Source organism: Felis catus, chromosome E1 (genome assembly GCF_018350175.1).
Source record: "Felis catus isolate Fca126 chromosome E1, F.catus_Fca126_mat1.0, whole genome shotgun sequence".
NCBI lineage: Eukaryota > Metazoa > Chordata > Mammalia > Carnivora > Felidae > Felis > Felis catus.
In genome coordinates this window covers 40876365-40904258 of record NC_058381.1, presented here as the reverse complement: position 1 = coordinate 40904258, position 27894 = coordinate 40876365, and the positions used below count along the sequence as shown (strand labels likewise).

General features: G+C 40.7%; 1 protein-coding gene across 5 annotated transcripts in view; it reads left to right on the top strand.

Annotated features, from left to right (window-relative positions):
- STAT5B (signal transducer and activator of transcription 5B) overlaps positions 1-27894 on the top strand; it is a 71057-nt gene that overhangs the window by 25474 nt on the left and 17689 nt on the right. For 4 of the 5 annotated variants that reach the window (XM_045044630.1, XM_045044628.1, XM_045044629.1 and 1 more), the window contains 4 exons: positions 18863-19000; positions 22482-22638; positions 23767-23856; positions 25044-25218. In XM_045044630.1, coding sequence (XP_044900565.1) covers positions 18873-19000; positions 22482-22638; positions 23767-23856; positions 25044-25218 — 550 coding nt within the window. In that variant the 5' untranslated portion in view covers positions 18863-18872. Of the gene's footprint in view, positions 1-18861; positions 19001-22481; positions 22639-23766; positions 23857-25043; positions 25219-27894 lie in introns of those variants that run through there. The other variant, XM_045044631.1, reaches the window with a different exon arrangement.

The window sequence follows — 27894 nt, the reverse complement described above, 5'->3', positions numbered from 1 at the left end:
TATCATTCTACCTGGAAGGAGAGGGAGAAAGAGAATAAGAGAACTAAACTGAAGGAGGAAATATCCCTAAGTTTTTTAAAGGACAGAACCTGGTGTGTTGAGAGAAAAGAGAAATATACTGCTCCCAGTATATTTATATTTGTCTGATGGGTAAAGAAAGAAAGAAAGAAAGAGAGAGGAGGGATAGCCTTGGAGAATGATTTGAAAAGCAACCTGTGCAATTTCTTTATTTATTTTTTAAATTTTTAACGTGTATTTATTATTGAGAGACAGAGAGAGACAGAGCATGAGCATGGGAGGGGGAGACACAGAATCTGAAGCAGGCTCCAGGCTCCAAGCTGTCAGCACAGAGCCCGATGTGGGGCTCGAACTCACCAACCTCGAGATCATGACCTGAGCCAGAGTCGGCTGCTTAACCAACTGAGCCAACCAGGTGCCCCACAACCTGTGCAATTTAAATTTTAAGTAGGATCTTAATCTTAATGTATGTACTGTTTTAGAGCCTCCTAAACAGAACATAGAACATAGAGCCAGTAAAGAGATTTTCTACCACTGTATGCCTTGCTCACTGACTCTGGGCAGATCTTTTCTGCTATCCTTGACTCCGTTTTCTTGACTTGTAAAATAGAGGGTCATCAGTTAGGTTCATAACCTTCGGAGTTTGGGCCGAAGCCATTAGAATATGAAAGCCATTTTGATTATTTATTTACTTTAAAATTTTTATTTTTAAGTAATCTCTATACCCAACATGGGGCTTGAACTCACAACCCTGCGATCAAGAGTTGTATGCTCTACTGACTGAGCCAGCCAGGTGCCCCTGGAAGGTATTTTTTAAATTCAACTTTTTTTTTTTAATCTGCAAATGCAAGTGTTACTATGCCAGAGACAGAAGTATTGACAATGAGAAATTATCCAAAACCAAGATTAGTTCCTGTTAGAAAGGTGGAAATATTTGTCATGGAATTCAATAACTGTCTTCTGGGATTTCTGTGACTTTCAGGATGTTGGGGGAATATTCCAGTTCTTGTTTAAATATTAATGAATATAGAGGCCCCTGGGTGGCCCAGTCAGTTGAGCATTCGACTCTGGCTCAGGTCATGATCTCACAGTTCACGAGTTCGAGCCCTGCATCAGGTTTGCTGCTGTCAGTGCAAAGCCCACTTTGGATCCTCTGTCCCCCTCTCTCTCTGCCCTTCCTCTGAGTGCCCTCTCTCTCTGTCTCTTGTAAATAAATAAACATTTAAAGAAGTATTAATGGTAATATGTTGCCATTATTGCCCTGCCCCCACTTCTCCCAAATTTAGATTGCCAGTATTTCTAGTTTACTGGTCATAAGTAGATTTTTGCATTTCCTATTTCTTGTCATAGGGCCCTCTTGCAGTTCAATATGCTTTTATTGGCCTTACTTTGGTTTTCTTTACAGCAGCAGCTGCTAATTAGTGACAGCTTTTGAGCAAGCAGCTTGTCATTTTTGGCAGGGGTAGGGGACATCCATAGCAGTTCAAGACTATATTTTCACTTACTAAATTTACTTTGCTCCATGGAAATACATCTTAAATAAAAAATAGTCTGTAGCCAAAGGTGGCTGTATTTACAGAAATATCTTCCTGAGTTGGCATTCGGTCCTATAGTTGAAGAATTCTCAGGAGATTGAAAAATAGGTTCAGTGTCTATCAGACCGATGCCATTAGTCCTGAGTCATCCTTCTAACGTTAATCTACATGCTGGATGTAGAGCCTCATCATCTCGTTTTGGCATAATAATAAAACCTTTCTGGATTGTCTTTGGTAGTATGCATGGTAACCGAAGGAACGAATTGTTGATAAACGTTGTGCCTTCCGTTTATACTCAACTTCTTTCTTGACACATAATTAAAGGAAAGAAAGGGTTTGGTTTGCACAAAGGAGAAGCTTTCTTTGGAATTTCAGCTTAATATTAGCACCATCATATTTCATGTAATTCTCTTTGAAATTGCTGCAATGAGGTGTTGGCTCTATTTTACAAACTTGTCACGATATTTATGGAATGGTACATTGCGATTATATTTACCTTGATTAGCACCAATGATGAGTCAAAACCTCCATCACAGTTTCTATAAAGTGTGATTCAGTCCCATTATTCCCGTAATAAGGATTCAAGTTAATGACTTCCACAGTGTTAAAAATAACGTCTGAAGGAAATAACTGACCTACTATTCATTTCCCCCAATTTAGGGTTTTTCTGGTAACACAGAATTCTACAAAAATTATATTTAACACGCAATTATTGATTACTATGCACCATGTACTGTATTGAGGAGATCAAAATGAATGAGACATGGTTCCTGCCCTGGGATAACATATAGTTTAGTAGTTGAACAACAGATAACTCAAAGTTGCCTTGGTTCTTATGTCCAGAGTATAAGGTAAATTCTAATTCTAGAGAGATAAAGCATTGCCTCTTTTTAAAAATAGGATGATCAAAATGATAAAAGGCATAGGATACAAGTATTATGTTGATTCTCTTTTCAGCTAGAGTTATTGAAGACTGTATGGGGCACCTTTCATAAGAGTATGGAATTGCCAGGTGTCCTTGTCCCAGATTTTCCCTTGATTTATTGCACAGCACTATTAAATTCAGAAGTTGTCTTTCACATCAGAGTAACTACTACTTAATGGCGTGGCTTAGTGAACCCACATGATCTCCTAACATTGAATTAATATTTATTGTGCACTGTGCACACTCACGTAATTGTTTCTGTATTTGTCATATTAGCATGTATCAACTATTGCAGGAATTTATCATTTGTACCTTGTTTGTAACTTCATGTGTGCATCAGTGTTAGGTAAGTCGATGTTTAATTATTGATATAATGTAAACAGTTACCAAGATAACTGACTTCAGTAGCTTTTAAGATCCTGTCTTACCTCCTAGAACATTTCACTAGTTGTTGTCTCATTTGTATTAATGATATTTTCCCTTTCATGAGAAATGTTTTCTTCCAGCAGAAAAACCTGAGTTTAGGATGATCTCTGGTAAATATTGATGATGGATGGTGACGTAGCTAAGGGAAACCCAACTGAGGAATTCAGGAACACATGTAACAAATGTAACCACTCAGCTGCTTATAGGAAATGTCACAGTGCTAATTTCTGACCACAGGTGGTCAGGATCTAGGTTTTGGCCTTTTTGGAAAGTTACTCACCTCCAGAACAGTTCTCGTTATTCTCCTCCCACTCCATTTTACAATCTGAAGCTTTTAGCTGATTTCTGATTGAGTTAGAGGGGTGAAGGTGAGCCCCCAAACACCTAACATGGCTTCTTTGGATTTGTTTGAAGGTTTGTCGTCTCGATGTTCTCTGACCTTTAGGAAAGGGGAGTCCCATTTAAAGCATTTTTGGATTGTCAAATAATTTTTCACACCTACTTGTGAGCTGTACTTTTTGTTAATTCATTTTGTAGTGTTTATCATAAAGCAGTCTTGGGCCACAGGTATCATGTCAGGAGCTAGGTGTGGACCATTGAGAGCATGAGCCCCGAAGGTGGGCAGCCTAGGTGCTAATCCCTGCACCTTCACTTGCTTGACGCAGGACTTTGGGCAAATTCCCTCTTGAGCCTGTTTCATCTATAGGAGGGGGATACTAATCATACTGCCTCATATGTTTGTCATGAGTATGTGATATGCATACAGCAGTGCATAATGTAGTAGGAGCTCCTTGAATGTTAGCCATTACTATTGTTAATTATTCTTATTACTCCTATGGCTTGGACCCTCTTTTTTCTCCTTTCCCAAGCTAATTCCTTTGTTATTATTTAAGTTTTGATGATTAAGTATAGGAAAGGCTTGGGAATTTAATAGTTTATTTTGGTTGCAACACGAAACAGTTTTTGTTTCCAGCACGAAACAGTTTTATAACCTAACTGCAGTTAGGTTATAGCGTATGTAACAAACTAATAAGTTTTTCCTTAAACCCCAAATTGTCTTCGTTTCAAGCGAGGTATTGTCAAGAGTGGGTTACATTCTCTTCATCATCAAAGCCTAGAATCTTTAGAACAAGAGTTTGTCTCAGAAAAAGCCTCCTGTCTCCGTTGCCACCACAATCTGAAACTAACGAGGTAGAAACCACATAGAGACCTATGACATGCTGTAGGAGCCCTTGCGAAGGACCCGTCACATTTTCTTCTAGGCTGTACGTAGGTAGTTAAGCCAGGAGTCCATCTGGTTGAGAAAACTTAAAGAAGTTTTCATTTTTCCTTCCTTCTCCTTCACTTTTATTCTCAAAAGGGTCTAATTTTGTTGCCTTTAGGAAGATTGAAAGTATGGATGCTTGCTTAATTTAAAGAAGCCTACATGAGAATGCTGTGTTGTTTCTTTGGGAGTGGGAAGACTTCAGTCTTATTATTCCATTAATATTAATTATTCAGTAATTAATTACAGAATTAATATTCAGTCTTACTCCATAACTGCTAGGGGTTACTACCTAAAGAGGATTTAAAATCATATTTTCTGTCCTCTTCCCCTTTTTGTTATTAGTCGTATAGCCTTTTCTCCCCCCATGTCTGATCTGAGAAACTATATAATCATATATGCGCTTCTGCTGATTGTCAGCATTGAACCTGGCCATTGCCTTAGCATGTTTGGCAACTGATGTGACTTCAGTTTGAGAAGAGGAAAGCTAAAGATTTATTTTTATATCAATCAACTAGGGAGCTTATATGTTGTCACATTTATTGTAGCCAAAATACTATTTTATTTTTAGGTGGAGAACTCTGGAGCATTGGTATAAAATCTGGGATGGTTCCAAGTCTGTTCTTTTCCTCATATTAAGTCCACATTAAATCTGGTAGTTCTTAACGGTTCCATTGCCGTTTAAAAAGTGTAGCTCTGTGTGATCTTATTGTCTTTAATTTAGTCAAGTGAGACACTTTACATTGCCTCAGTTCTGGGTGTCACATTTGCTTTGTTTTTCTTTGGAGCTTTACTGGAAACCAAATGCTCTTGCGTACTAGCTGCAGAAGCAGGAGGGGAAGTTGGCAAGAATTAACTGCTTTCTGTTTGGTCTGTCTGAGGCAGCTGACCTTTTGGAAGGAAATCGCTGCTCTTTGCTTCTTCCTGTAACAGTGCAGCCTGTAAAAGAACATACATGCACAGGAGGGTTCTGCCGTTATCCTGGCTGAGGTCTTGGGGCATAAGCTGTTATGCTTTCACTGCCTCTGTTCTGTGCACTCAAGTTCACGGTGCTAAGTTGTGCAGAAATATCCTCCTCAGTACATAGCGAGAGAGAATGCTTTTCCAGAAAAAGTAGTCTGTTTTAGCAAAAGTAATTGTATTGCAGAGACCCAGTGTTAATGCTGTGGTATACGTGGACAATTACTTGGTGCACAATTTTAACTCATCTTAGTGTTGAACGTTCTGATATCAGTATTACCTCTTATACCAGACAACCTTTTTTCCTGAGAGAACAAACGTTTTGCATTTTGATTTTCTGAGATGTGAGCATTTATTTATATACTTACTTATTTCAGTTTATTTATTTATTTTGAGAGAGAGAGCTTGAGCAGGGGAAGGCAGAGAGAGGGAGAGGGAAAGAGAATCCCAAGCAGGCCCCGCACTGTCAGCACAGAGCCTGATGTGGGGCTCACACACACAAACTGTGAGATCATGGCCTGAGCTGAAACCAAGAGTCGGACACTCAGCCAACTGAGCCACCCGGGTGCCCCAGTGTGAGCTTTTATTTAAATGTCATTTTATCTCAGAATTAGAATTAGCTTCTTAACATACCTGCTATCCATTGTGGGACCACCTTTCCTACAGAACTTGTTTTACTTAAACACAGTGAGCATTTTACCCCACATACTGACATCATTTTCCAAAAGCTGCAGTCGGGCTTCATAAATGGGTTTTCAGCCAGTGAGTAACAAAGGAACCAACTGATGGGACATTTCTCTCTTAAAGAGCAGATTTTAGTCTTCCCTTATTTTAACCAAAGCATATTTAATTTTTTTTTTAACGTTTATTTATTTTTGAGACGGAGAGAGACAGAGCATGAACAGGGGAGGGGCAGAAAGAGAGGGAGACACAGAATCCGAAACAGGCTCCAGGCTCTGAGCTGTCAGCACAGAGCCCGACGCGGGGCTCCAACTCACGGACCGCGAGATCATGACCTGAGCCGAAGTCGGATGCTTAACCGACCAAGCCACCCAGGCGCCCCAAACCAAAGCATATTTAGGTTCATTGTTTTGTTTTGTTTTTTGAAATGATTTATATTTAAGTAACTGTAAGCAAAAATGAAGTTGATTATGATTATTGGTAAATGCAAAGAATACAGCTACATGGAAAGAGGGCAGAATATGGTGTTCTCCATTTAGTTGGGGTTCACTAGATAGGTGTGCTTTTCCAACATATTATTGGTTTCTCTCCTAGTGTTTACTGTTGATAGTAAAGATACTGTTGATAGGTGAGCATTAGTGTTGATGTGCAGAAAAGGTGTAGGGAGGGAGAATTAGCTCAGGGCTTCCTTAGCAGGATTTCCCTACAGTGCTTCTTTTCTGTTCTTGGAAACTGGTCTGATCTGTTCAACCTTCCTGAGATAGTGAAGAATCCCAGAGGGAGTGCAAACCTTGCTTAGGCTTTGGGTGTAGGTTCTTGACACAAAGTCAGTCAATATCAACATAATAGGAAGACTTTCCCCCAGTTCTGTTGGCCTAGGAGCACAGTGAGGAACTGATGGCTAAGGCCTTCCGGGATCTGATCTTGTAAGTATAGTCTTCTATAGCCTTGAATTGTTACCTTTGAACTATCAAGGGCCTTCACCTAGGCCAGTTGTGTTCAGGTGCATCATTAGGGATAATAGAAGTGTAGTTTTTGAAAGGGAAATCTTGCACTGCTGTGAGTGGTTTTCTGTGTATTCCATTCTGTTTAATAATTGGTACAAGTTTGCAGGGACATTTAGTCATATCGTGGATGAAAAATCATCCAAACATGAACCTAAGTCTGTAGTATTTCTTGTCTTGAAATATGACTTTCCCATTCTTTTTTTTTTTCTTTCAATTTTCCATGTTTCTTTCAGAAGTCACAATAAAGCCTTCTAAATTCAAACTCCATTACCCCTGAGACCACTAATATTCAACCTGGTCTAAGTTCTGGTTTACCCATTTTTTGCCCTATTGGTACTTTGAACTTTTTGGTATGAACATTTTCAAACATACACAAAATAAGAGAATAGTATATAATGAATATCCATAAATTCATCCCTCAAGTTCAAAAATTACCAAAGTGTTCTTAACCTTTTTTCTTCTACTCTCCACAAACACACTGTTTGGTTTCTTCTGGACTTGAAATAAATACTTCAAAGTATATTTTTGTGCCATTTACTTTTATACCACTTTTAAAAGAAGGGTTTGTTAAATGAAAGAATAACATTAATAAAGTTATTGAATGCAAGGCAATTTAGGGGATTTAAATAAAATATAAATAGGTGTCAAAATTACAAATTAATCTTAGCCATTACTAGTCTTGAACTACTACTTGAAAACACGTTGTGTTGCTGTGTATTTGAAAGTGATAGAATTGTGCTTCTTTCGAAAGAATTGCAATTCTGAATTTTTATTATTTCATGCCCTACTTAAATCAAGTCTACCTAACTTGTAAGAAAGTGCCATAACCTGGATATTGTCATGTAGGAAGTATTTGTTTCTATGTCTTTTGTGTGTCCCTCTGTGGTTGGTTCTTGTGGGATGAGTAGTACCAATTGCTCATGCTCATTAAATTTATATTTCAAATTTACATTTTAAACAAAATGTAATAAATCAAAAACTTTATTAAAAAAAATTGTACCAAAATGCCTTCACCTAAATGGAACAACTGTTTATAGTTCTCTTTGACCTTGCTCTGTTATTTGTTCTTTAGCATACACATTGTGTATACTTTTCATTTAATATTCTTTTCTTTATATTTAAAAAATATATGTACATTGCCTTATATCTCAATATTGTCTTCATACTTTATTTAAATTGTCACACAATACTCTATCAGATTAATATATTATAGTTTAACCATCCTCCTATGTTGAATTTAGGTTGTTTCCAGTTTCTTACTGTTGTATATTATCTAATTTAACTAATGCTTGTCCCTGGGAATTGCCCTAGTGTAAGGTGCTCTTCAGAGCAAATTTTGTTAAATGGAAACTTAATGCTACTGTAATTCTCAATGGTAAGAGGGAAGATGTGAACTTTAATGAGGAAAATATTGGGAACATATATAGATTTATTAATAAGTTGCCCTTTTTGAATCAAAACAAGAAGGAAGGGATTATCTTTCATTTAAATGGTACAGAAACTGAGTATATTGCGGTAGGAATTTTTATTTCCTGAACTAATCCAAACTATACAAAAGCCACATTCTAAGATGAGTTGGTCTTGATTAACAGCATAAAATGGGTACAGCTATAAACATTTATTAGAAATTCTGAGGCTAACATAGGGCTACATGGCAGTCTCACATCATTTCTTACTTTCCATAATGCAGAAGGTCATTATTTGTGGGCTACAGAAAATGTTTTTAGTTATCTGGAAAATGGCATTGATGTAGCTTCTTCCCAAATGGGTTGTTCAGGTTGCTTAATGGATTTCAACACAGATGATAATGCACGTGTATTCGAGCCGTAGGCCAGCGTGGCATGAAGGAGTCCAGTTTGTATAACAGTGTCCTACTAGCTTCAGCACAATGTCTCAGAAGTCCAGACTTTTATGTGCTGCCAGGGACAATTTCAAGATGACAGTCAAACCTCTGCTCTGTTTTTTGTTTTTCTTTCTTGCAATTTTTGCCCTTAATTTTGATTTTGAAAAACTTCTAAATTACTGAAAAATGGAAAGGACAGAACAATGAACGAACGCTCATGTACACTTTGCCTGCATTGATCAATTATTACCTTCCCTTTATCACCCTTCCTACCACCACCTTCCTTTCCCTCTTTCCTTTGAAAGCCCACTGCAGCCATCACGACCATTTTTTATCCTTAAATGCTTGAGTATGTATCCACTAAGAACAAGTCCAGTATCACCTCAATGCCATTATCGGTCTCAAGAAATTTAATATTGACAGAGTAATATCCAATCTATAGGCTATATTTAAATTCAATTTGAATTTAAAATTTTAATTTTTAATTGTCCCAGTAATGTCCTTTAGAGATGTGGTTTGTTTTGTTTATTTTTAAAATTATGCCCTAGGTAGTTATCATGTCCCTTAGTCTCCTTTAATCTAAAAATTTTTAATGTTTATTTATTTTTGAGAGAGAAGGAGACATAGACTTCGAAGCAGGCTCCAGGCTCTGAGCTATCAGCACAGAGCCTGATGCGCGGCTAACTCAGGAACTGTAAGATCATGACCTGAGCCAAAGTTGGACGCTCAACCGACTGAGCCATCCAGTCACTCCTAGTCTCCTTTACCATTTTTCTGTCTTTCATAAGAGTCTTACAATTTGGATTTGTCTGACTGTTACATGAGTAGAAGTGAAACATTAATTTGTGTACTCTTTTCAGTAGATCACATTTGGAGGCATATGCAACAGCCCCCCTTATCCACAGTTTCACTTTCTACAGTTTCAGTTACCCACGGTCTTTCTGACATATTGTCAGAAGGTTAATAGTAGCCTAATGCTACATCACCTTGCCTACGTCATTCACCTCAGTTCATCTCATGTAGGCATTAACATCACAGGATGGATGGGTGTGGTACAATAAGATACTTAGACCACATTCGTATAACTTTTATTATACTACATTGTTACAATTGTTCAGTTTTATTTTTAGCTATTGTTTTTAATCTCTTACTGTGCCTGATCTATAAATTAATCTTTATCATAGATATGTATGTATAGGAAAAACATAGTATATATAGGGTTCTGTGCTATCTGTAGTTTCAGGCATCCACCGAGGGGTCTTAGAATATATGCCCTGCGTGTAAGCTGGGGGGGGGGGGGGAACTACTCTAATGTCAGTTTGTTCCATGATTGAGGATATTTGATTATTTGGTTGTTCGTCATTTTCTTCCACTGAAAATTTACTTTTCCCTTTGTGAATAATAAGTAATAGGTGAGGTAACACTTTGAGACTGTGAATATCCTATTCCCCAACAAGTACCACCTAATGGTTTTAGTTGCTATGATATGATCCTTGTCTGAGTCTACTCTCTTTATTTTTGAGGTTGCGTTTTTCACTAAGATGCCTTATATTTAGGTGAGCATTTTAAATATATGATAATCCACTAAGACTTGATCTGTATATTTCACAGATAGCTCCCTCTCTCTACCTTTCCTCTGCTTCTCCATCACCCCCTTTCCTCTCACTCTTCTTCCCAGAGTAGTACGTAATGATTTGGCTGTAACATGAAGATTTATGACTGATTGTCTTCCCAGAATATTATCATCTCTATGTTGCCTGGGCAAATTTTTCCTTGTTTGCTTCTTTGTGAGCCAAATGCTTTGATTCTTTCTGTTCTCTTCCCATCTGTTTAATAATCTGATTTTGTTAGAGAATTGCCTTCCTGATTGCTTATAAAGTAGTGTTTAGAAATTTTTTTAAAGAGCAGATGGCTCTGGTATTGACCTACTTTTAGATGGGATCATTTTACTCAAACCTTACTTGATATTCAGTTTAATATGAGTAAAGTTTTAATCCACTGTTACTGCTATTTCACATTTTTCTGTCCCTCCAAGTTTCTACTACTAGGTTAGGTGACTACCACCACTTAGTATATGTAATAATGTTGGTATTGACAGTAATGCAGTAAACATAACTAAGGAACTGCTCTTTATATTCTGTCCAAAGTCTTTAAGTATTAAATGGTGCTGATATAGTTAACAGTTTTGAATCCTGATTCCTTGCCTTAGACTTTTCAGATCAGAAGCAATGTTTATGTATCTCTTATTTCATCTGCCAACTAGTCCAAGCCTTTGCCCAAATCAGAGCCTTATCATATTAGGTTTCTTACTCTAATTTCTTTTTCTTTTAAGTTATGAAATATAATAAACATACAGAAAAGTACAAAAAATAATATGACAAACCACGACAAGTTCTCAGGGCAAAGGCCACCCGATAAAGCGGTAGACTCCCCAGATCCAACACAGACCAGTGGTGTGGGACCTGGAGCAAATTTTTCATCCCCAAAAGAAATACATACTCATAAAGAGTCACTTCCCATGACTGCAGCCCTTGGTAACCACCAACTTTCTTTGTGTCTATGGGTTTGTCTGTTTGGGACATTTCATATAATGGAATTTGTAATAGGTAGCTTTTTGTGTCTAGCTTCATTTAGCGTAATGTTTTAAGGTGCATCCATGTTGTAGCATGTGTCACTATTTCATTCCTTTTTATGTCTGAATAATATTCCATTTTATCCATTTTATTTTTCCACTTATATCCATATCATCCATCCCTTCATTGATGGACATTTGGGTTGTTTCCTCTTTTTCGCCATTATGAGTAATGCTGCTTTGAATATTTGTGTACAGATTTTTTTGGACATAATGCTTTCAGTTCCCTTGGGCATTTACCTAGGAGCTGAACTACTAGGTCATATAGTAACTCCATACTCAACCTTTGAAGAACTGCCAGATTGTTTTCCAAAGTTGTTATGCCATTTTACAATCCTGTTTAATTTGTTGAGCCTTGATTTCCTCATCTGTAAACTGGGGATAATAATAGTGCCTGCCTCCTAATATTTGTGTGAGGATTAAATGAGTAGATTCATAAAAGTATTTACTGTTATAAAATATAATTTTTTTAATGTTTATTTATTTTTGAGACAGAGAGAGACAGAGCATGAACGGGGGAGGGGCAGAGAGAGAGGGAGACACAGAATTGGAAGCAGGCTCCAGGCTCTGAGCCATCAGCCCAGAGCCCGACGCGGGGCTCGAACTCACGGACCGCGAGATTGTGACCTGGCTGAAGTCGGACGCTTAACCGACTGCGCCACCCAGGCGCCCCTGTTATAAATAATATAGTAGATATCCAGTAAATGATAGTAAATGATAAATCTGGATGGTGGATAATAACAGCAGTAAATGTTATTTTAATTCATTTTTTGATCTGATTTCTGAAATTTATTTTTTATTTATTAGGTGAATCAAAATATTTGTTGCTAACAATTCATACTTTAATTAGTAGGGGTCAGGTGTGTCCTTGGAAAAGGCACAACTTCCTGCTGGCTTGGTCTTCTCTGTCAGAAAAGCACATTGGAATGGATGTTCTTTCTTTCTTTCTTTCTTTTTTGAGCTTGTTATACTCAGTCTTGCTCTTGTTACACTACCCTTCACAATTCTTGGGGTTCTAATTCAGTGGTGGGAGAACAGCCCTCTCAGTGTGCTCACTCACTCTTAAAATAAATAAACAAACATTAAAAAACTGGACACAGGGAGAAGGAAGCCAGCTTTGTAAGTTTAAGGTTGTAAAGTCAGAATAATAATTGAGAACTTATGATGAACCAGGCACTATTTTAAGCATTTATACATATTAACTTATTTTTACAACTCCCCAAGGGATGTATTATTAGCACTGTCATATAAATAAGGAAACTGAGGCACAGAGAGGTACAAGAAGCTGAATCTCACAGAACTCTATTTAGGTGAATTTGCCATGATCTGCAAAACTCTAACTCCCATTTTAGAGACTTTAGTCCCGGGATATGATGTGATGGGGTGGTGGTTGTGGTGGGATGGAGAGTAGGAATTACAAAATGCTTTAAGGGGGGCGCCTGGGTGGCTCAGTCAGTTAAGCGACTGGCTTCGACTCAGGTCATGATCTCACACTTCGTGAGTTCGAGCCCCACATCGGGCTCTGTGCTGACAGCTCAGAGCCTGGAGCCTGTTTCCGATTCTGTGTCTTCCCCTCTCTCTGCATCTCCCCTGCTCATGCTCTGTCTCTCTCTGTCTCTCAAAAAATAAATGAGTGTTAAAAAAAATTTTTTTTAATGCTTTAAGGTACACATGAGGGGCACCTGTGTGGCTCGGTTGAGCGTCCGACTCTTGATTTCAGCTTAGGTCATGATCCCAAGGTCGTGGGATCAAGTCTGCATTGGGCTCTGCACTGAGCATGGAGACCACTTAAGATTCTCTTTCTCTCTCCCTCCCTCTCTGCCCTTCCCTGGCTTGCATACAGGCCCGTGCTCTCTCTTCCTCTCTTAAAAAAAAAAAAACAAAAATTATGCACACAAGCCCAGTGCAACAGATCCCTACACACATTTTAACTCCTCCCACTCCCACCCCAAACTAGAATATATTCACTCAGTTGGCGTATATGCATTGGGAGCCTTCAACTGTCATGTACTCTATACTTCTCTTCCTCCACAGTTTAGCTTGGAGGACCTTGGCACCATGACCTTGGCCACAGTGTTCTAGAAGTCTTCAGAGAGAGTGATGTTTTTTCTTCTTCTTCTTCTTTTTTAAACGTTTATTTATTTTTTGAGAGACAGAGGGAGCATGAGCAGGGGAGGGGCAGAGAAGAGAGAGAGTCACAGAATCCGAAGCAGGCTCCAGGCTGTAAACTGCCAGCACAGAGCCCAACATGGGGTTCGAACTCATGAACCACGAGATCATGACCTGAGCCAGAGTCGGATGCTTAACTGACTGAGCCACCCAGGCGCCCCTAGAGTGATATTTTTCTTGACAAAGGTTTATATTTTACTTTTAAAAGGGAAGGCATCTAATAAGAGTGTATTTATTATTGAGACAAGATTATTCCTAAATCCCACTCACACATACCATTTTTTAGTGGACATTCATTTTTATGGTTTTCAGTAAGACTGTAACATTATGAGCTATTAGACTTTGAACTTTTTTTAAACAAGTGCCTGACAGTCTACTTTATTTGAGACTCCTAGGATATATCCAAATATATAAGGTTGATTTCCGCGCGTTAGGCTTTTGGAAAGTATGACATTCTGCATCCAAGGCTAATTTGGGTTGTTTGGAATGCTTATGAACACTAAGAATGCAACTAAGCAAAACTCAACTGATTCTCGTCTTTGGCTAAAAATAAGATTGTGAATCCATTTCCCAGTCTTTAGAGAAGCCCCTGTGATGATTTACCAAAGATACAAACCACTTCCTTGTCAGAACATCACACGTTGAAGACAGAGCTGCCTGTAAATAAGCAAAAGAAAGCCTGTATTGAGGACAGTTACTGCATATGTAGAGTAGTATTTGGTGGCAGAATGAATACTGGTGACAAAGTACAGGGTCTCGGCTCATGCCAGGCGTAGGCATAGCTTAATGATGGGTGTGAAGAGTTTGGGCCTGTACGAGGGAAAGCGCTACTTAGGTTCTAGGTTCTACTGATACAGTGGGGGTGGGGTGGGTTTTTTCTCCAAATTGTATATTTTAAATTGTTACATGACAATTGCAGTAATTCATCTTCTATTCCATGCATATATAACTCTTAGTTAAAAAGTAAAATGAAAATGATGCTGTACTATTTATTGTACCTTTATTTTATATGTTTTTGATTAGTAGGCAAAATCTACTCTCCAGCTCTATCAAAGCATTTTTATGTAGTGAAATTAAAAGTATTTTGTACTTATCAAAATAAGGTGGTTACCACCTTATATTTACCAGCTATTCTTCAAATAGCATTTTAGAAAATATTACAACATGTTCATATTTAGAACCGTAAAAAACATTCTGACAGATTCTAAGAGTTCAGCATTCTGCTCTTTGATAATAAGTGAAAACTAATATAAAACTTAAGACACAATGGTATGATATTTATATAGTACCCCTATATATATATGGCATATTACCATTGTACTTCTTTCTTAAAGCAATAATGGATACTTGGAATATGCTCAACCAGCAGGATATGTGAAATATTTACCACGTATGTATTTATTCACTAGCAAATGTGTCTTGATTACTTCCTTACCATGGCAGCCATTATACTTAGGCATTAGGGAACACAGTAGTAAATAAATGTGCTCCCTTCACTCACTTTTTTTTTTTAATGTTTATTTTCGAGAGAGAGATTTAGAGAGACAGAGCGTGAGCAGAGGAGGGACAGAGAGAGAGGGAGACACAGAATCTGAAGCAGACTCCAGGCTCTGAGTTGTCAGCACAGCCTGATGTGGAGCTCAAACCCACGAACTGTGAGATCATGACGTGAGCCAAAGTTGGACGCTTAACCAACTGAGCCACCCAGGCCCCCCTCCCTTTACTCACTGTTCTTAGACTTCAGTGGGGAAGATAAACAAAAATAAGTTAACAAAAACTAAAAAGTAAAATTACACATTGTGGCGTATGTTATTAAGGAACAAATAGAGTATTGTTAATACAGACTCATCTGAGTTGTAAAATCTGTTCCCTTTTCTGGCCTTGGTACTGTATTTCTTTCCTTTTTTTTTTTTTCTTCAATTTTTTAATGTTTATTTATTTTGAGAGTGAAAGTGAGAGCAAGCATGAGTGTGGTGGGGAGAGGCAGAGGGAGAGAGAATCCCAAGCAGATTCCATGCTGTCATCATAGAGCTGGATGCAGGGCTTGATCCCACGAACCACAAGATCATGACCTGAGACGAAATCAAGAGTCAGATGCTTAACCAACTGAGCCACCCAGGTGCCCCACCTTGGTATTTTATACTGATACCTTGTTCCACAATAACTTTAAAAAGACCTGATGATGGGGCGCCTGGGTGGCTCAGTCGGTTAAGCCGCCGACTTCGGCTCAGGTCATGATCTCGCAGTCCGTGAGTTCAAGCCCCGCGTCGGGCTCTGTGCTGACAGCTCAGAGCCTGGAGCCTGTTTCGGATTCTGTGTCTCCCTCTCTCTGACCCTCCCCCATTCATGCTCTGTCTCTCTCTGTCTCAAAAATAAATAAACGTTAAAAAAAAATTTTTTTTAAAGACCTGATGTATTTGACCAAATTGTGTGTATACATTTATTTGTTCACCAACGACAAAAACTTACGGAATGCTTATGTGCCAGGCACAGTTCTAGGCCCAAGAGAAGCAGTGAACAAAACAAAGTCATATTGTGTTCATGGTGATTTCACCGTAGTGAGAAGGCAGTAAACAAATATATGATAAATGTCGGGAATGATAAATCATGTGAAGAAAAGTCAAGTAGACCAAGAGGATACAATGGACCAGAAAATACTACGTTCTTTCAGTGGCCTAAGGGGCCTCTGAGGAGATCAATGTTTCCCCCCAGTTTTTGTTCTTTTGTCTCTTGGGTCAGTTCAGCTAATGAATGGAAGATTCAAGAAAATTTTTGTATCTGTTGGTATTGTTCACATACTCATTAAGACTACTATAGTGAGGTCCTACTTCTTTCCAGTTCCTTACCACCAAAAGAGATTGAGTGCCTGAATTATGTTCTTCATTCCTTCTTTGTTCTTCCATACACTTCAGTGCCTAAGAACCTCCACCCAACCCATCCATCCCTTCACCTTTTATCCAAAAAACAAGCCCTTGATATCTTTTCCAATTTTCCAAAATCTTGGGATATGATTCATTTAATTAAAAATTATATTGTACAATTAAATGTCTTCCAGATGTTGGATTATAACATGGGATTGCTTCTGGAGAGAGCTCTTTTATCTGAGTCTTTCTCCTAGTAAACTCCCAGCCATTGAAATTTGATGTCTTGGATGATCTTACAGTGATCCCAGCTTTAATGCCCAAAGCCCTAAATAAAATTGTACACCGCTCAAGTGTTCTATAGCACTGCACAAGTCTAAAATAGGTAACTGGCATCCACCCCACACCTCATTGTTGGCTAACTGACTTGTCCCATAAATAGCTCAGTGTTATACGATCGCGCAACTACAACTAACAGAGAAGGGATTTTTGTTTCCTAACACACATGTGTAGTCTCTGGTACTCAACAAAATCAAGATTTGATTTACTGCACCCTAACCATAATATACTTAAGAGAATTGTGCAAATCAGTAGCCAAATCATTTTGGATGGATTTCAAGTTAGCCTTGCCTGACATCAAATTCTACACTGTGGATCATAGTATTAGAGCAAGATTCAGTTTTACTACCTTGTGTACATGAAAGTGATGTTGCTGCCGCAATCGGGTTGATCCCAGAGAGTTTCTGCCAAATGAATTAAAAATTCTCTGGTAAGTGGCCAAAATGAACAAATCAGGAGACTGTAGATGCTGGAGAGGATGTGGATAAACGGGAACCCTCTTGCTCTGTTGGTGGGAATGCAAATTGGTGCAGCCACTCTGGAAAACAGTGTGGAGGTTCCCCCCAAAATTAAAAATAGACCTACCCTATGACCCAGCAATAGCACTGCTAGGAATTTACCCAAGGGATACAGGAGTGCTGATGCATAGGGGCACTTGTACCCCAATGTTTTTATAGCAGCACTCTCAACAATAGCCAAATTATGGAAAGAGCCTAAATGTCCATCAACTGATGAATGGATAAAGAAATTGTGGTTTATATACACAATGGAGTACTACATGGCAATGAGAAAGAATGAAATGTGGCCCTTTGTAGCAACGTGGATGGAACTGGAGAGTGTGATGCTAAGTGAAATAAGCCATACAGAGAAAGACAGATACCATATGTTTTCACTCTTATGTGGATCCTGGGAAACTTAACAGAAACCCATGGGGGAGGGGAAGGAAAAAAAAAAAAAAGAGGTTAGAGTGGGAGGAGAGAGCCAAAGCATAAGAGACTCTTAAAAAGTGAGAACAAACTGAGGGTTGATGGGGGGTGGGAGGAGAGGAGGGTGGGTGATGGGTTTTGAGGAGGGCACCTTTTGGGATGAGCACTGGGTGTTGTATGGAAACCAATTTGACAATAAATTTCATATATTGAAAAAAAATTCTCTGGTAAATCTGAGAAGGCATCTTGGTAGTTTTATAAAACCTTTTCTAGAGTCAAGAGCATGTTTTAAAAATCTACCTACTATTGGAATACAGTGGTTCTTGTTTTTAACTCTTAGCTGGAATGTATTGTTTTCATGTCAGAGAGATTTTTAAATACTATAACAGAAGATTGTTTCATAAATTCCTTCACAGTAGCTCAGAAAGTGACACTTGGGGCATTTTTCCAGATAAATCTGTGCCCTTTATGTGTAAAGCATTGCAGCTTAGGTAACTAGTAATAACACATAGGGTTCAATTCATGCTTTAGATATTTTCACTCTTCTTTTACTGGGTCTTTTTCAAAATAGCACATTTATTATATTTCTTAAAAGTCAGAATACCAGATCCAAAACAAGTGATTCTTTTAAAAATCCTTTTGCTAATTATTTATCCTGTTGAAATGCTGCTTATTATTATTTTTATAATGTTTCTTTATTTTTGAGAGGGAGAGAGAGGGTGGCGGAGGGGCAGAGAGAGAGGGAGACACAGAATCCAAAACTGCCTCCAGGCTCTGAGCTGTCAGCACCAAGCCCGATGTGGGGCTTGAACTCATGAACCGTGAGATCATGACCTGAGCCGAAGTCGGACACTTAACTGACTGAGCCACCCAGGTGCCCCAGAAATTTGGAACAAAAGTAAAGAATATGTGATATCACATATTGTGATATGTGATATGTGATTCTTTACAAAAGTAAAGAATTTGTGACATCAAAGCTATAGGCAGTCCTTCCCCTAATGTTGGCTTTGTACTTTTACTTGTAGAACTTCAGTTTGTTTTACAGTCAGAGCTTCATAGACCCAGTTATATACCTTCCCACGGCCACGTTGAATGTGTACATTTTGAAACATTTTTAAAGCTAAAATTCAGTTCAAAAATACTGATCTACCAAGAAGGGCTTAAAAGCATTTGTCTCTAGGTTTTATAACTGTGAATATTTAGTCTAGTGGATTTAAAAGCTGAAGGGAAAAAAAACCAAAAACCCCACCCAAACCACTGATTGTTTGTTTAACAGGTTTCAAACCATGGCTGTGTGGATACAAGCCCAGCAGCTCCAAGGCGATGCCCTTCATCAGATGCAAGCATTATATGGTCAACATTTCCCCATTGAGGTGCGACATTATTTATCCCAGTGGATTGAAAGCCAAGCTTGGTAAGTGAACAGAGTTTTTTTCTATCAGATTTAGTGAAACATGGGCATATATGGGAAGGAAAACATGATGGAGACTTTAAAAGTTGTACATTTTTTAAAAAACGACCTGGGGGCGCCTGGGTGGCTCAGTCGGCTGAGCGTCTGACTTTGGCTCAGGTCATGATCTCACAGTCTGTGAGTTCGAGCCCCGCATCGGGTTCTGTGCTGACGGCTGAGAGCCTGGAGCCTGCTTCCAATTCTGTGTCTCCCTCTCTCTCTGCCCCTTCCCTGCTCATGCTCTGTCTCTCTCTGTCTCAAAAATAAATAAAAACATTAAGAAAAAAAAATTAAAAAAACAACAAAACGACATGACCCATAAGAAGGTATTTAAACCTAGCTTAGATTTTAAGCAGGTGGAATAACTCTTAGGATTTTTAAAATAGGATTTCCCCCCTTTAGTAAACTCTGGCTAACAGCATTAGAGTATTGCTGCTAATAAACAACAGTTAACAAATATGTTTTGAGTGCCTCTAGGGTGTAAGATAGGAACAGATAAAGCCCTTGTCCACAGGGATGCCTGGGCGGCTCAGTTGGACGTCTGGTTCTTGGTTTTGGCTCAGGGTCATGGCCTTGCGGTTCATGGGGTTGAGCCCTGTGTTCAGGCTCTGCGCTGACAGTGAGGAGCCTGCTTGGGATCCTCTCTCTCCCTGTCTCTCTCTCCTGTCATTGCTGGCGTGCACTCGTGCACACACACACACTCTCTCTCTCTCTCTCTCTCTCTCTCTCTCTCTCTCTCTCTTAAAACAAATAAATAAATAAACTTAAAAAAAAAATGAAAAGCCCATGTCCACAAAGAATTTAGTGCTTAATGGGGCAGCTAAGGTATGCATATGCATATCACTTAATAAAATGTATTGATAACAAATTAACAATGGAGATGTTGGTGTTTTTAAAAAATTTTTTAAATGTTTATTTTGAAACAGAGAGACAGAGTGTGAGCGGGGGAGGGGCAGAGAGCACGTGAGACACAGAATCCGAAGCAGGCTCCAGGCTCTCAGCTGTCAGCACAGAGCCCGACGCAGGGCTCGAACCCACCAACTGGGAGATCATGATCCAAGCCAAAGTCGGACAATTAACTGACTGAGCCACCCACGTGCCACTATGTTTTAAAGTTTATGCATACCCATAAAGGCTAAAAGCCAGTACACCAAAATATTAACAATAGTCATGTCTTGGTGGCAGATTTAACAAGCGTGTTTATTTTTATTTTCCGAATTCCTGCTTATATGCGCAGAGAGAAAATTGTTTTTAAATTCTTTCAGAATTAGTATAATGTAGTAGATTGACAACATTATTGCAGGCTGTTGCTGCTCTGCTCAGGGTCTGGGAGCATGTTGGGAGGCCACCAGCCTGTCTGTCTGATCTGACGTGCTCATCAGCTACTTCAGGCCCCCCACCATCATGGCGGGGTGGGGTCCTCTCTGGCAGAGCCCAGGAGAAGCCGGCCACTATGCGACTGTCTGGGGAGAGCTGGGTACCTGTCAGTAATGCTGCCTTGGAATAATTGAGGTTATGTGTTAGTAACAGATTTCTGTTTGAAAACTAGAGAGCACCAAAGGAAGGCAATTTTCTGGGCAATTTAAAAAATCTCAGCCTCGTGTAATGAAGTGATAAGAAAAAAAAAGAGCTAAATATAAGCATGTCGGCTGCACCTTGCTTAGTGCTTTTCCATTTCCTTTTCATTTTCTTTTCTGTTTTAATGATTTGGAGAGTTCAGAAAACTGTTAGTAGAAAGTTTCTGGTGATTTAAAATTTCATTTAGTAGATCTCCCATGTAGTTTCTCACCGAATGAATGTTAAAAGACTTGTGTTGCTATGAAGGAAAGCCTGAATTTTATTTATTTTGATTTTCTTAAGAACATAAAGATTTCAATAAAAAAAAATGTTCAGTTCTTCATGTTTAAGCTAAGAAAGGCTTTTTTTTTTCCTTTCTTTTCTTTTTTCTTTTAAGCAGAGAATTGGGTTTTTTTTTTTTTTTTTTCATTTATTTATTTTTTGAGAGACATAACAGAGCACAAGTTGGGGAGGGGCAGAGAGAGAAGGGGACACGGAATCTGAAGCAGGCTCCAGGCTCCGAGCTGTCAGCACAGAGCCTGACATGGGGCTCGAATTCACAAACTGTGAGATCATGACCTGAGCCGAAGTCGGACGCCCAAACGACTGAGCCACCCAGGCTCCCCGAGAATTAAGTTTTTAAGTATCAGAACCAGTACTTGATTTCCGTGAGTTTTGCTCAGAAACAGGATCTTCTCAAGAGTGGGTTCCTCAGACAAGGAGCATTATTGCCAACCAAAACAGAGGTGCAGCTGCCCTCCATTCCTCCCAGCTTTTATTTAGTACATATTTTATTTAGTTCAGAGAGCACACGTATTTAAAATTTGGTTTTCTCTACTGTCTTTGCTTAGAGTGCAGATTTGGACGTATTATGTGATGAACTACATTATCAGTATTGTGGCACACCTGTTTGTGCCTTTGTTTGAAATTACTTGCTAACTGACTTCAGGGGTTTCGAGGTGACGGAGCCTTTTAGCTACCTCTAGATCTCTTGCTTGGCTCCAGACCCGGTCAGCAGTAATTGAATGTTATTTCAATCTGACAGCTGTTCGGTTTCTTCAGTGAGCTGAGTTAAGCGATTTCGTACTGCCCGGTAGCAATTGTTGCCTAAATTGTTTTAAAAAATGAAGAGTTGGAGAAGGGAGTGGGGAAAAGAGGGAAGGCAGGAAGGGAGAGAAGCCATCCAACCCCTGTCACCAGTTCAGTGCCTCTGAATGAATACAAAGTCCATGGAGTGGTTTCTCTGCCTCACGAGAAGAGTTAGCACTGCCTGCAGGTCCCAGATCTGCAACTGGTGATAGATAGAAATGTCTGATTTGTGTACATAGTTGCAGGCACTTGCTGTCCTAATATCTCATTTCCAGGGCTCCTTAGAAATAGTAGTGTTGTTTCACCTGCCTTTACTTAAGAAATACTATATGTGGAATTAGCACATAGAACTAGTCAAGGCTGGAAAAAGCATGTAGAACATTCTTGACCTTGTGCCCCCTTACACCCTTAAGGGGTAACTATAAATAGGAAGTTATCAGAGCCCTTATTTCCTTCAGAGTACACGAAGCACTTTCCTTTTCCCTTCATTTCTAGAAGCAGATAGCATAAGCACCAGAGAAGTCAGTAGGAGGAAGGAGAAAGGGCAGTACATTGTTTAGAAAAAAAGAAGAAAAGAAAAGAAAATATCTAGTCCACTAAGCTAATTCGTGGATCAGGGATAGATTGACATAGTCAATTAGGCATCTAGTCGATTTGAATTGAACTGCTTCCTAAAATTTGCAGTGAGCATTATGAAGAAATCACTTTAGCTAAAGAAAAGGCGTGATGTGTTGAGGCTGCATTTATACAGGCTCATGTGCATGTATGTATACATATGTATGTAATTTTTTTCCCCTAGGGACTCAATAGATCTTGATAATCCACAGGAGAACATTAAGGCCACCCAGCTCCTGGAGGGCCTGGTGCAGGAGCTGCAGAAGAAGGCGGAGCACCAAGTGGGGGAAGATGGGTTCTTACTGAAGATCAAGCTGGGGCACTATGCCACGCAGCTCCAGGTGGGTGTGAAGGCTGGGTCACACTTAATCCTCTCCTTCATTCAGTGTTTCCCGTAGAGATTTTCTTTCTCCTCTGGAACCCAGTGTTGTGGACTTACATGTTCGCCGTATAAAGTTCTTACTGTTTGGCTTTGTGGTTGTAGCCTTTTGTTTTTAAACTTTTTATTTGAAAACAATTTCACATTTATAGGAAGTTGCGGGATTGATACGAAGAACCCGTACATATGCCCAGATCCATCCGTTGTTAACATTTGCTTTGTCATATTCTGTCTCTACACACACGTACACACACATTTTTTTTGTCACTCGAGAGTAAGTTGCATACGTCGTGTCCCTTTGCCCCTGAGTACTTTAGTGTGCGTTTTCTATACATAGTTATAATGCAGTTATCATCTTTAGTACATTTAACATTGATAGAACACCTTTCAGTAATCTTGTATCTGTGTTTCCATTTTGTCAACAGTCAGTTGAGTCACAATAAAGTCCTCTAGGACATTTTTTTCCCACCACCCCAGGACCATATATTGCATCTGGTTGTCATGTTTCTTTAATCTACTTTAATCTGGAACTGTTCTCAACCTTCTTTGCCTTTTCTTACATTGACATTTTAAAATAATTCAACTCATCTGTTTTTTAAAGATAAAATGAACATCTTTTTGGGTCTGTGTCATGTCTCCTTCTGATTAGATTCAGGTTACACATCCCTGATGAGAATCCTGAGTAAGTGATGTTGTGTCCTTCCCAGGGTATCACATCTGAAGACATACACCGTCCATCTTCCTTGCACTGGGGGTAGTAATTTTGACTGCTCGGTCGAGGTGGTGTCATTTCTCCTCTTACGTGGCCTTTTCGAAATTTATGTATCCTGTTTCCAAGAATGACACCCTAGTACTTTAGGCAAATTAGGAGGCAAGAAATAAAATAACCTTACCTTCTCACTGTAATTGGGTTTCCTATGATGTGCTTTTCTTGTCCCCCATTAGTATTGGAGGAGCCACATTGCTCATGATTATGTCATCATGTCTCCAGGAGTCCCCTCATCATAAAATCTTACCCCTGCTCTGAGGTAGGGTTAGGCCCCATAGCACAGAGTGGAACAAAGTCATGTCTGCTATTGGGTTCTTTCAGAACACATATGACCGCTGCCCCATGGAGCTGGTCCGCTGCATCCGGCATATTCTGTACAACGAGCAGAGGCTGGTCCGCGAAGCCAACAATGTGAGTGTCCCATGGGTGTGGGGAGAAGAGCTGGGAAGTCCTTCCTTGCCCCCCTCTCTCTGGACCCAGATCTCTCAAGACAACTCAGTGTGCATCTGTTGATGTTTCTATAAACAGAGCATTGTCCTAAGGGGCACAAAAGAAATAGAACACTAGTCTCTGATCTTAATTGATTCATGACCTTGGTGAGATTACCACCACAAAACAATGTGAACAAGTGCAAAATAATTTAACCCCAACTGAACAGTTTTTGAGTAAAGGCATGCTCATGTTCAGGTGAGATTACTTAAGAGGGATTTCTGCTGAGCCCTCTCTTAGTCAAGCATAGAGGGAATGGCTCAGACCAGGTCACTTAAATGGCTGGATCCATAAAATCCTTGCTGTGCCTGCCCTAGAACTTTGGGGTCTCCATGATACCATGTGTGAGAGATTCAGCCTCTTCCCTCAGTTAGAATAAGGTCTTGAGTGAAGACACAGATGATGTACGTTCACACAGCCTTCTTCCCCACTGTGTCCCCAGCACCTCACACGGTCCATAGCCCTGGATCAGTGCGTGAATATGGAATGAGGCGTCATCATCATTAGTAGAAAAACCCAGGTATATCCTGAATGTGTTCACTTCTAGTCTCTCTGAAGGGAATTAGATGGACCCTGTTTGGGCAACTCTAATGGAGGCCAGACTGTGAAAGAACTTTCTATTATGGCATATGAAGGTGCCACAGTTGGTCAGGTCACCTATTTCCCCCTCCTTTTATCTCCCCTCCACACCAGTTCTCACAAATGATGTTTGCAATTCCTTTGACTCACAATTTTGCTTTTGGGGTTTTCGCTAGGTTATAGGTGCTAGCATTGGCTTTTTCTTCAGTTTAAGGCCTGAGGTTTTCTTTCTCTCTCTCTCTCTCTTTTTTTTTTTTTTAACATTTATTCATTTTTGAGAAACAGAGTGTGAGTGGGGGAGGGGCAGGGAGAGAGGGAGACACAGAACCTGAAGCAGGCTCCAGGCTCTGAGCTGTCAGCACAGAGCCCGATGCAGGGCCCGAACTCATGGATGACAAGATCGTGACCTGAGCTGAAGTCGGATCCTTAACCGACTGAGCTACCCAGGGGCCCCAAGGCCTGAGGTTTTCTACCATCCTCACTGCCCAACTCACTTCCGCCCACACTCTCCTCCCCTGATATGTCCTCAGGGTACTTCTCCAGTTGGAAGTCTTGCTGACACCATGTCCCAGAAACACCTCCAGATCAACCAGACGTTTGAGGAGCTGCGACTGGTCACACAGGACACAGAGAATGAGCTGAAGAAGCTGCAGCAGACTCAAGAGTACTTCATCATCCAGTATCAGGAGAGCCTGAGGATCCAGGGTGAGGCCAGGGCCGCCTGGGCGGTGTGTGTCGTGAGGGCTACAAGGAAGTTCAGGTCCAATTGGAAGAGAATGGGGTTTCTGTTCAGAGGCACTCCCCTTTCTGTGGAGTAGCCGGGAACCATGTGCACTAAAGATCTGGCAGGGAGGATGAGACTTAGGAAGGGGAGGAGTCACGAGCTTGCCTTTGGAGAGTGTGGGTCTCACTCAGGCTTCCCACACCCAGGGAGCTCCTGGTCTGCTGGGGAAGAATTTCCTCCTGTGGGAAGAAGCTCACAGTCTAGTAAACAGTACTTTTGTATATAATTGGTGCTTCATAAATGCTGCTTTGCTGAACTGTTAAGTTCTCCAAGCAGGGAAAGTATAAGGGCTAAGGGCTGTGTTTGTAGTGACAAACCTTTAATGTTTTGTGCAGTTATTCAGAGAGGCTGTCCTGACACAGAGCCTGCTAATGCACCTCAGTTAGCCTTGATAAGCAAAGGGTCCCTTTCCTGGTATAAATCCTGCTAGGTACTTAAGTACTGAAAACGTCAGTCTTGAGGCTGACGCTTGGGGCCCCACCAGCGCCCCCTATTGGCCTTGTTAAGAATTTGGCAGAGTGACTTTAATACTAATTTTGTCTCCCTGCAAGCATGCCCAGCTGAGAATCTCAGAAAAGTCTCTGCTTGACCAGCTGTACAGACACATACCCATCTATATAGCATGTGCGCCTCTAATACCGTGCTTGTGGGCTCAATTTTATAGCGATATTGCTATTATTATTAACTCAGTCTTCCATACTAATTATAAATTTTTTGAGAAGGGATTGTGTCTTATCTCTGTACCCTGAGGTTGGCACATTGGCTGAATCATAGTAGGTATGAATAAGTGTTGATGAGATGATTCTAGCATGTTTTCTTCCATCTGAATCCATCTCAGACTGACGCAAGAGAAAGGGTGGCCCTCTTCCTAGATTAGGGAACGGGAGAATTCAGGCTATTAGTTCTACTCAAAGCCTTTGACTGGTTGATAGTACTTCCAATCCTATTCTTGGGTTTTCTGTTTCCTATTTATGGATATGGGTTTGACTCTGGTTTGGGTTTGTACCCATCATGCCATGTCAGTTCAGTCTCATGTATCAAGTTCACCCATCAGAAACACAGACTATCGATCTATTTGTGCAAGGGGAGGCTCAGCTTCCTCCAGCGGAGCAGACAATTGCCTCATGTCTGCTGGCCTCCCTCCCAGAAGCTTCTGCAAAGGCCCAGGAGAGACCTAAGTGGGTCACCTGCATAGGGAGGTTGGGCCCAGATGTGGGGCTCACCACTGCCTCCCTGGGGATGGCAGGATTTCCGAGGTGGCTCCATACTGCTCTGCTGTGTTCCAGGCCTGAACAGTATTCTTCTCTCTCAGTCCCCGAGAGTGGACTCCAAACCGTATTTCCAGTTGTCTTCTAGCTCTGGGCTTTTCCTGACTGTTAGAGTTGCTTTAGTCTGTGTGTCCCAGCTTGTGTGTCCATGAGGCAGGACATAGGTCCGTGTGAGAGGGCCCTCAGCGGCCTGCCAGGAACTTGCCCAAGACGTGCTGATGCTCACCTCCTCTTGACTCAGGCCCAAGTAAGGACACTAGAATATTCTTTTTTTTTTTTTAATTAGATAGACTGCACACCCAACATGGGGCTTGAACTCACAACCCTGAGATCAAGAGTTGCATGCTGTATGGACTGAGCCAGCCAGGCACCCCGACACTGGGATATTCAAATAGGTGATCGGCAAGGCGTAATAACCCCAGCATTTAGGATAGTGGTTACCTTTGGAGGCAGGGACGGATGTGCAAGCAGGGAAGGATGTACAGGGAGTTTTCAACGTGGAAATGTTTGATTTCTTTTTTTTTTTTTTATGTTTATATTTGTGAGAGAGAGAGCAGGCATGTGCACGCAAGCGGGGATGGGCCAGAGAGAGGGGGACAGAGTTTCCAAAGTGGGCTCTGTGCTGACAGCAGAGAGCCTGATGTGGGGCTAGAACTCACAAACCGTGAGATCATGACCTGAGCCAAAGTCAAACGTTTAAACGACTGAGCCACCCAGGCACCCCGAGAAATGTTTGATTTCTTTAAGCCGGGTTACTGAAAGACAGGTGTTCCTTGCATCGTTCTTTCTGCCTTCCTTGGGTCTTGAGAATTTCATAAGAGATGTTTTGTAAGAGGGTACTGAGGCCTCACCGACTCCCCTTTCCTGCCATGGATGAGCTTCCCAGCAGCTAGTGTGGAGAGAACCTGCCTCCCTCTCTGGCACCCTTGGGTGCTAGAACCTTCCCTCTCCTGAGAGGATCTTGCTTGCTTTCGTGTTGCCAGTGGGCCCTGGACATTCTGTCTCCCCGTCTCCCTCGCCTTCTCCCTTTCGCCCCTTCTCTTTCTGTCCCTCTCCCTCCCTCCCTCTCCCTCTCCCTCCCTCTCCCTCCCTCTCCCTCCCTCTCCCCCTCTCTCCTCTCTCCCCTCTCTTCCCTTCTCCCCCTCTACCCCCTCCCCTTCTGTCCCTCTCCCTTCCTTGCCCTTTCTCCTCCTCTCTCTCTCCCTGTCCCTCTCCCTCCCTCTCTCCCCTCTCTCCCTTTCTCCCCCTCTACCCCTCTACCCTTCTATCCCTCTCCCTTCCTTGCCCTCTCTCCTCATCTGTCTCTCCCTCTCCCTCTCCCTCTCCCTC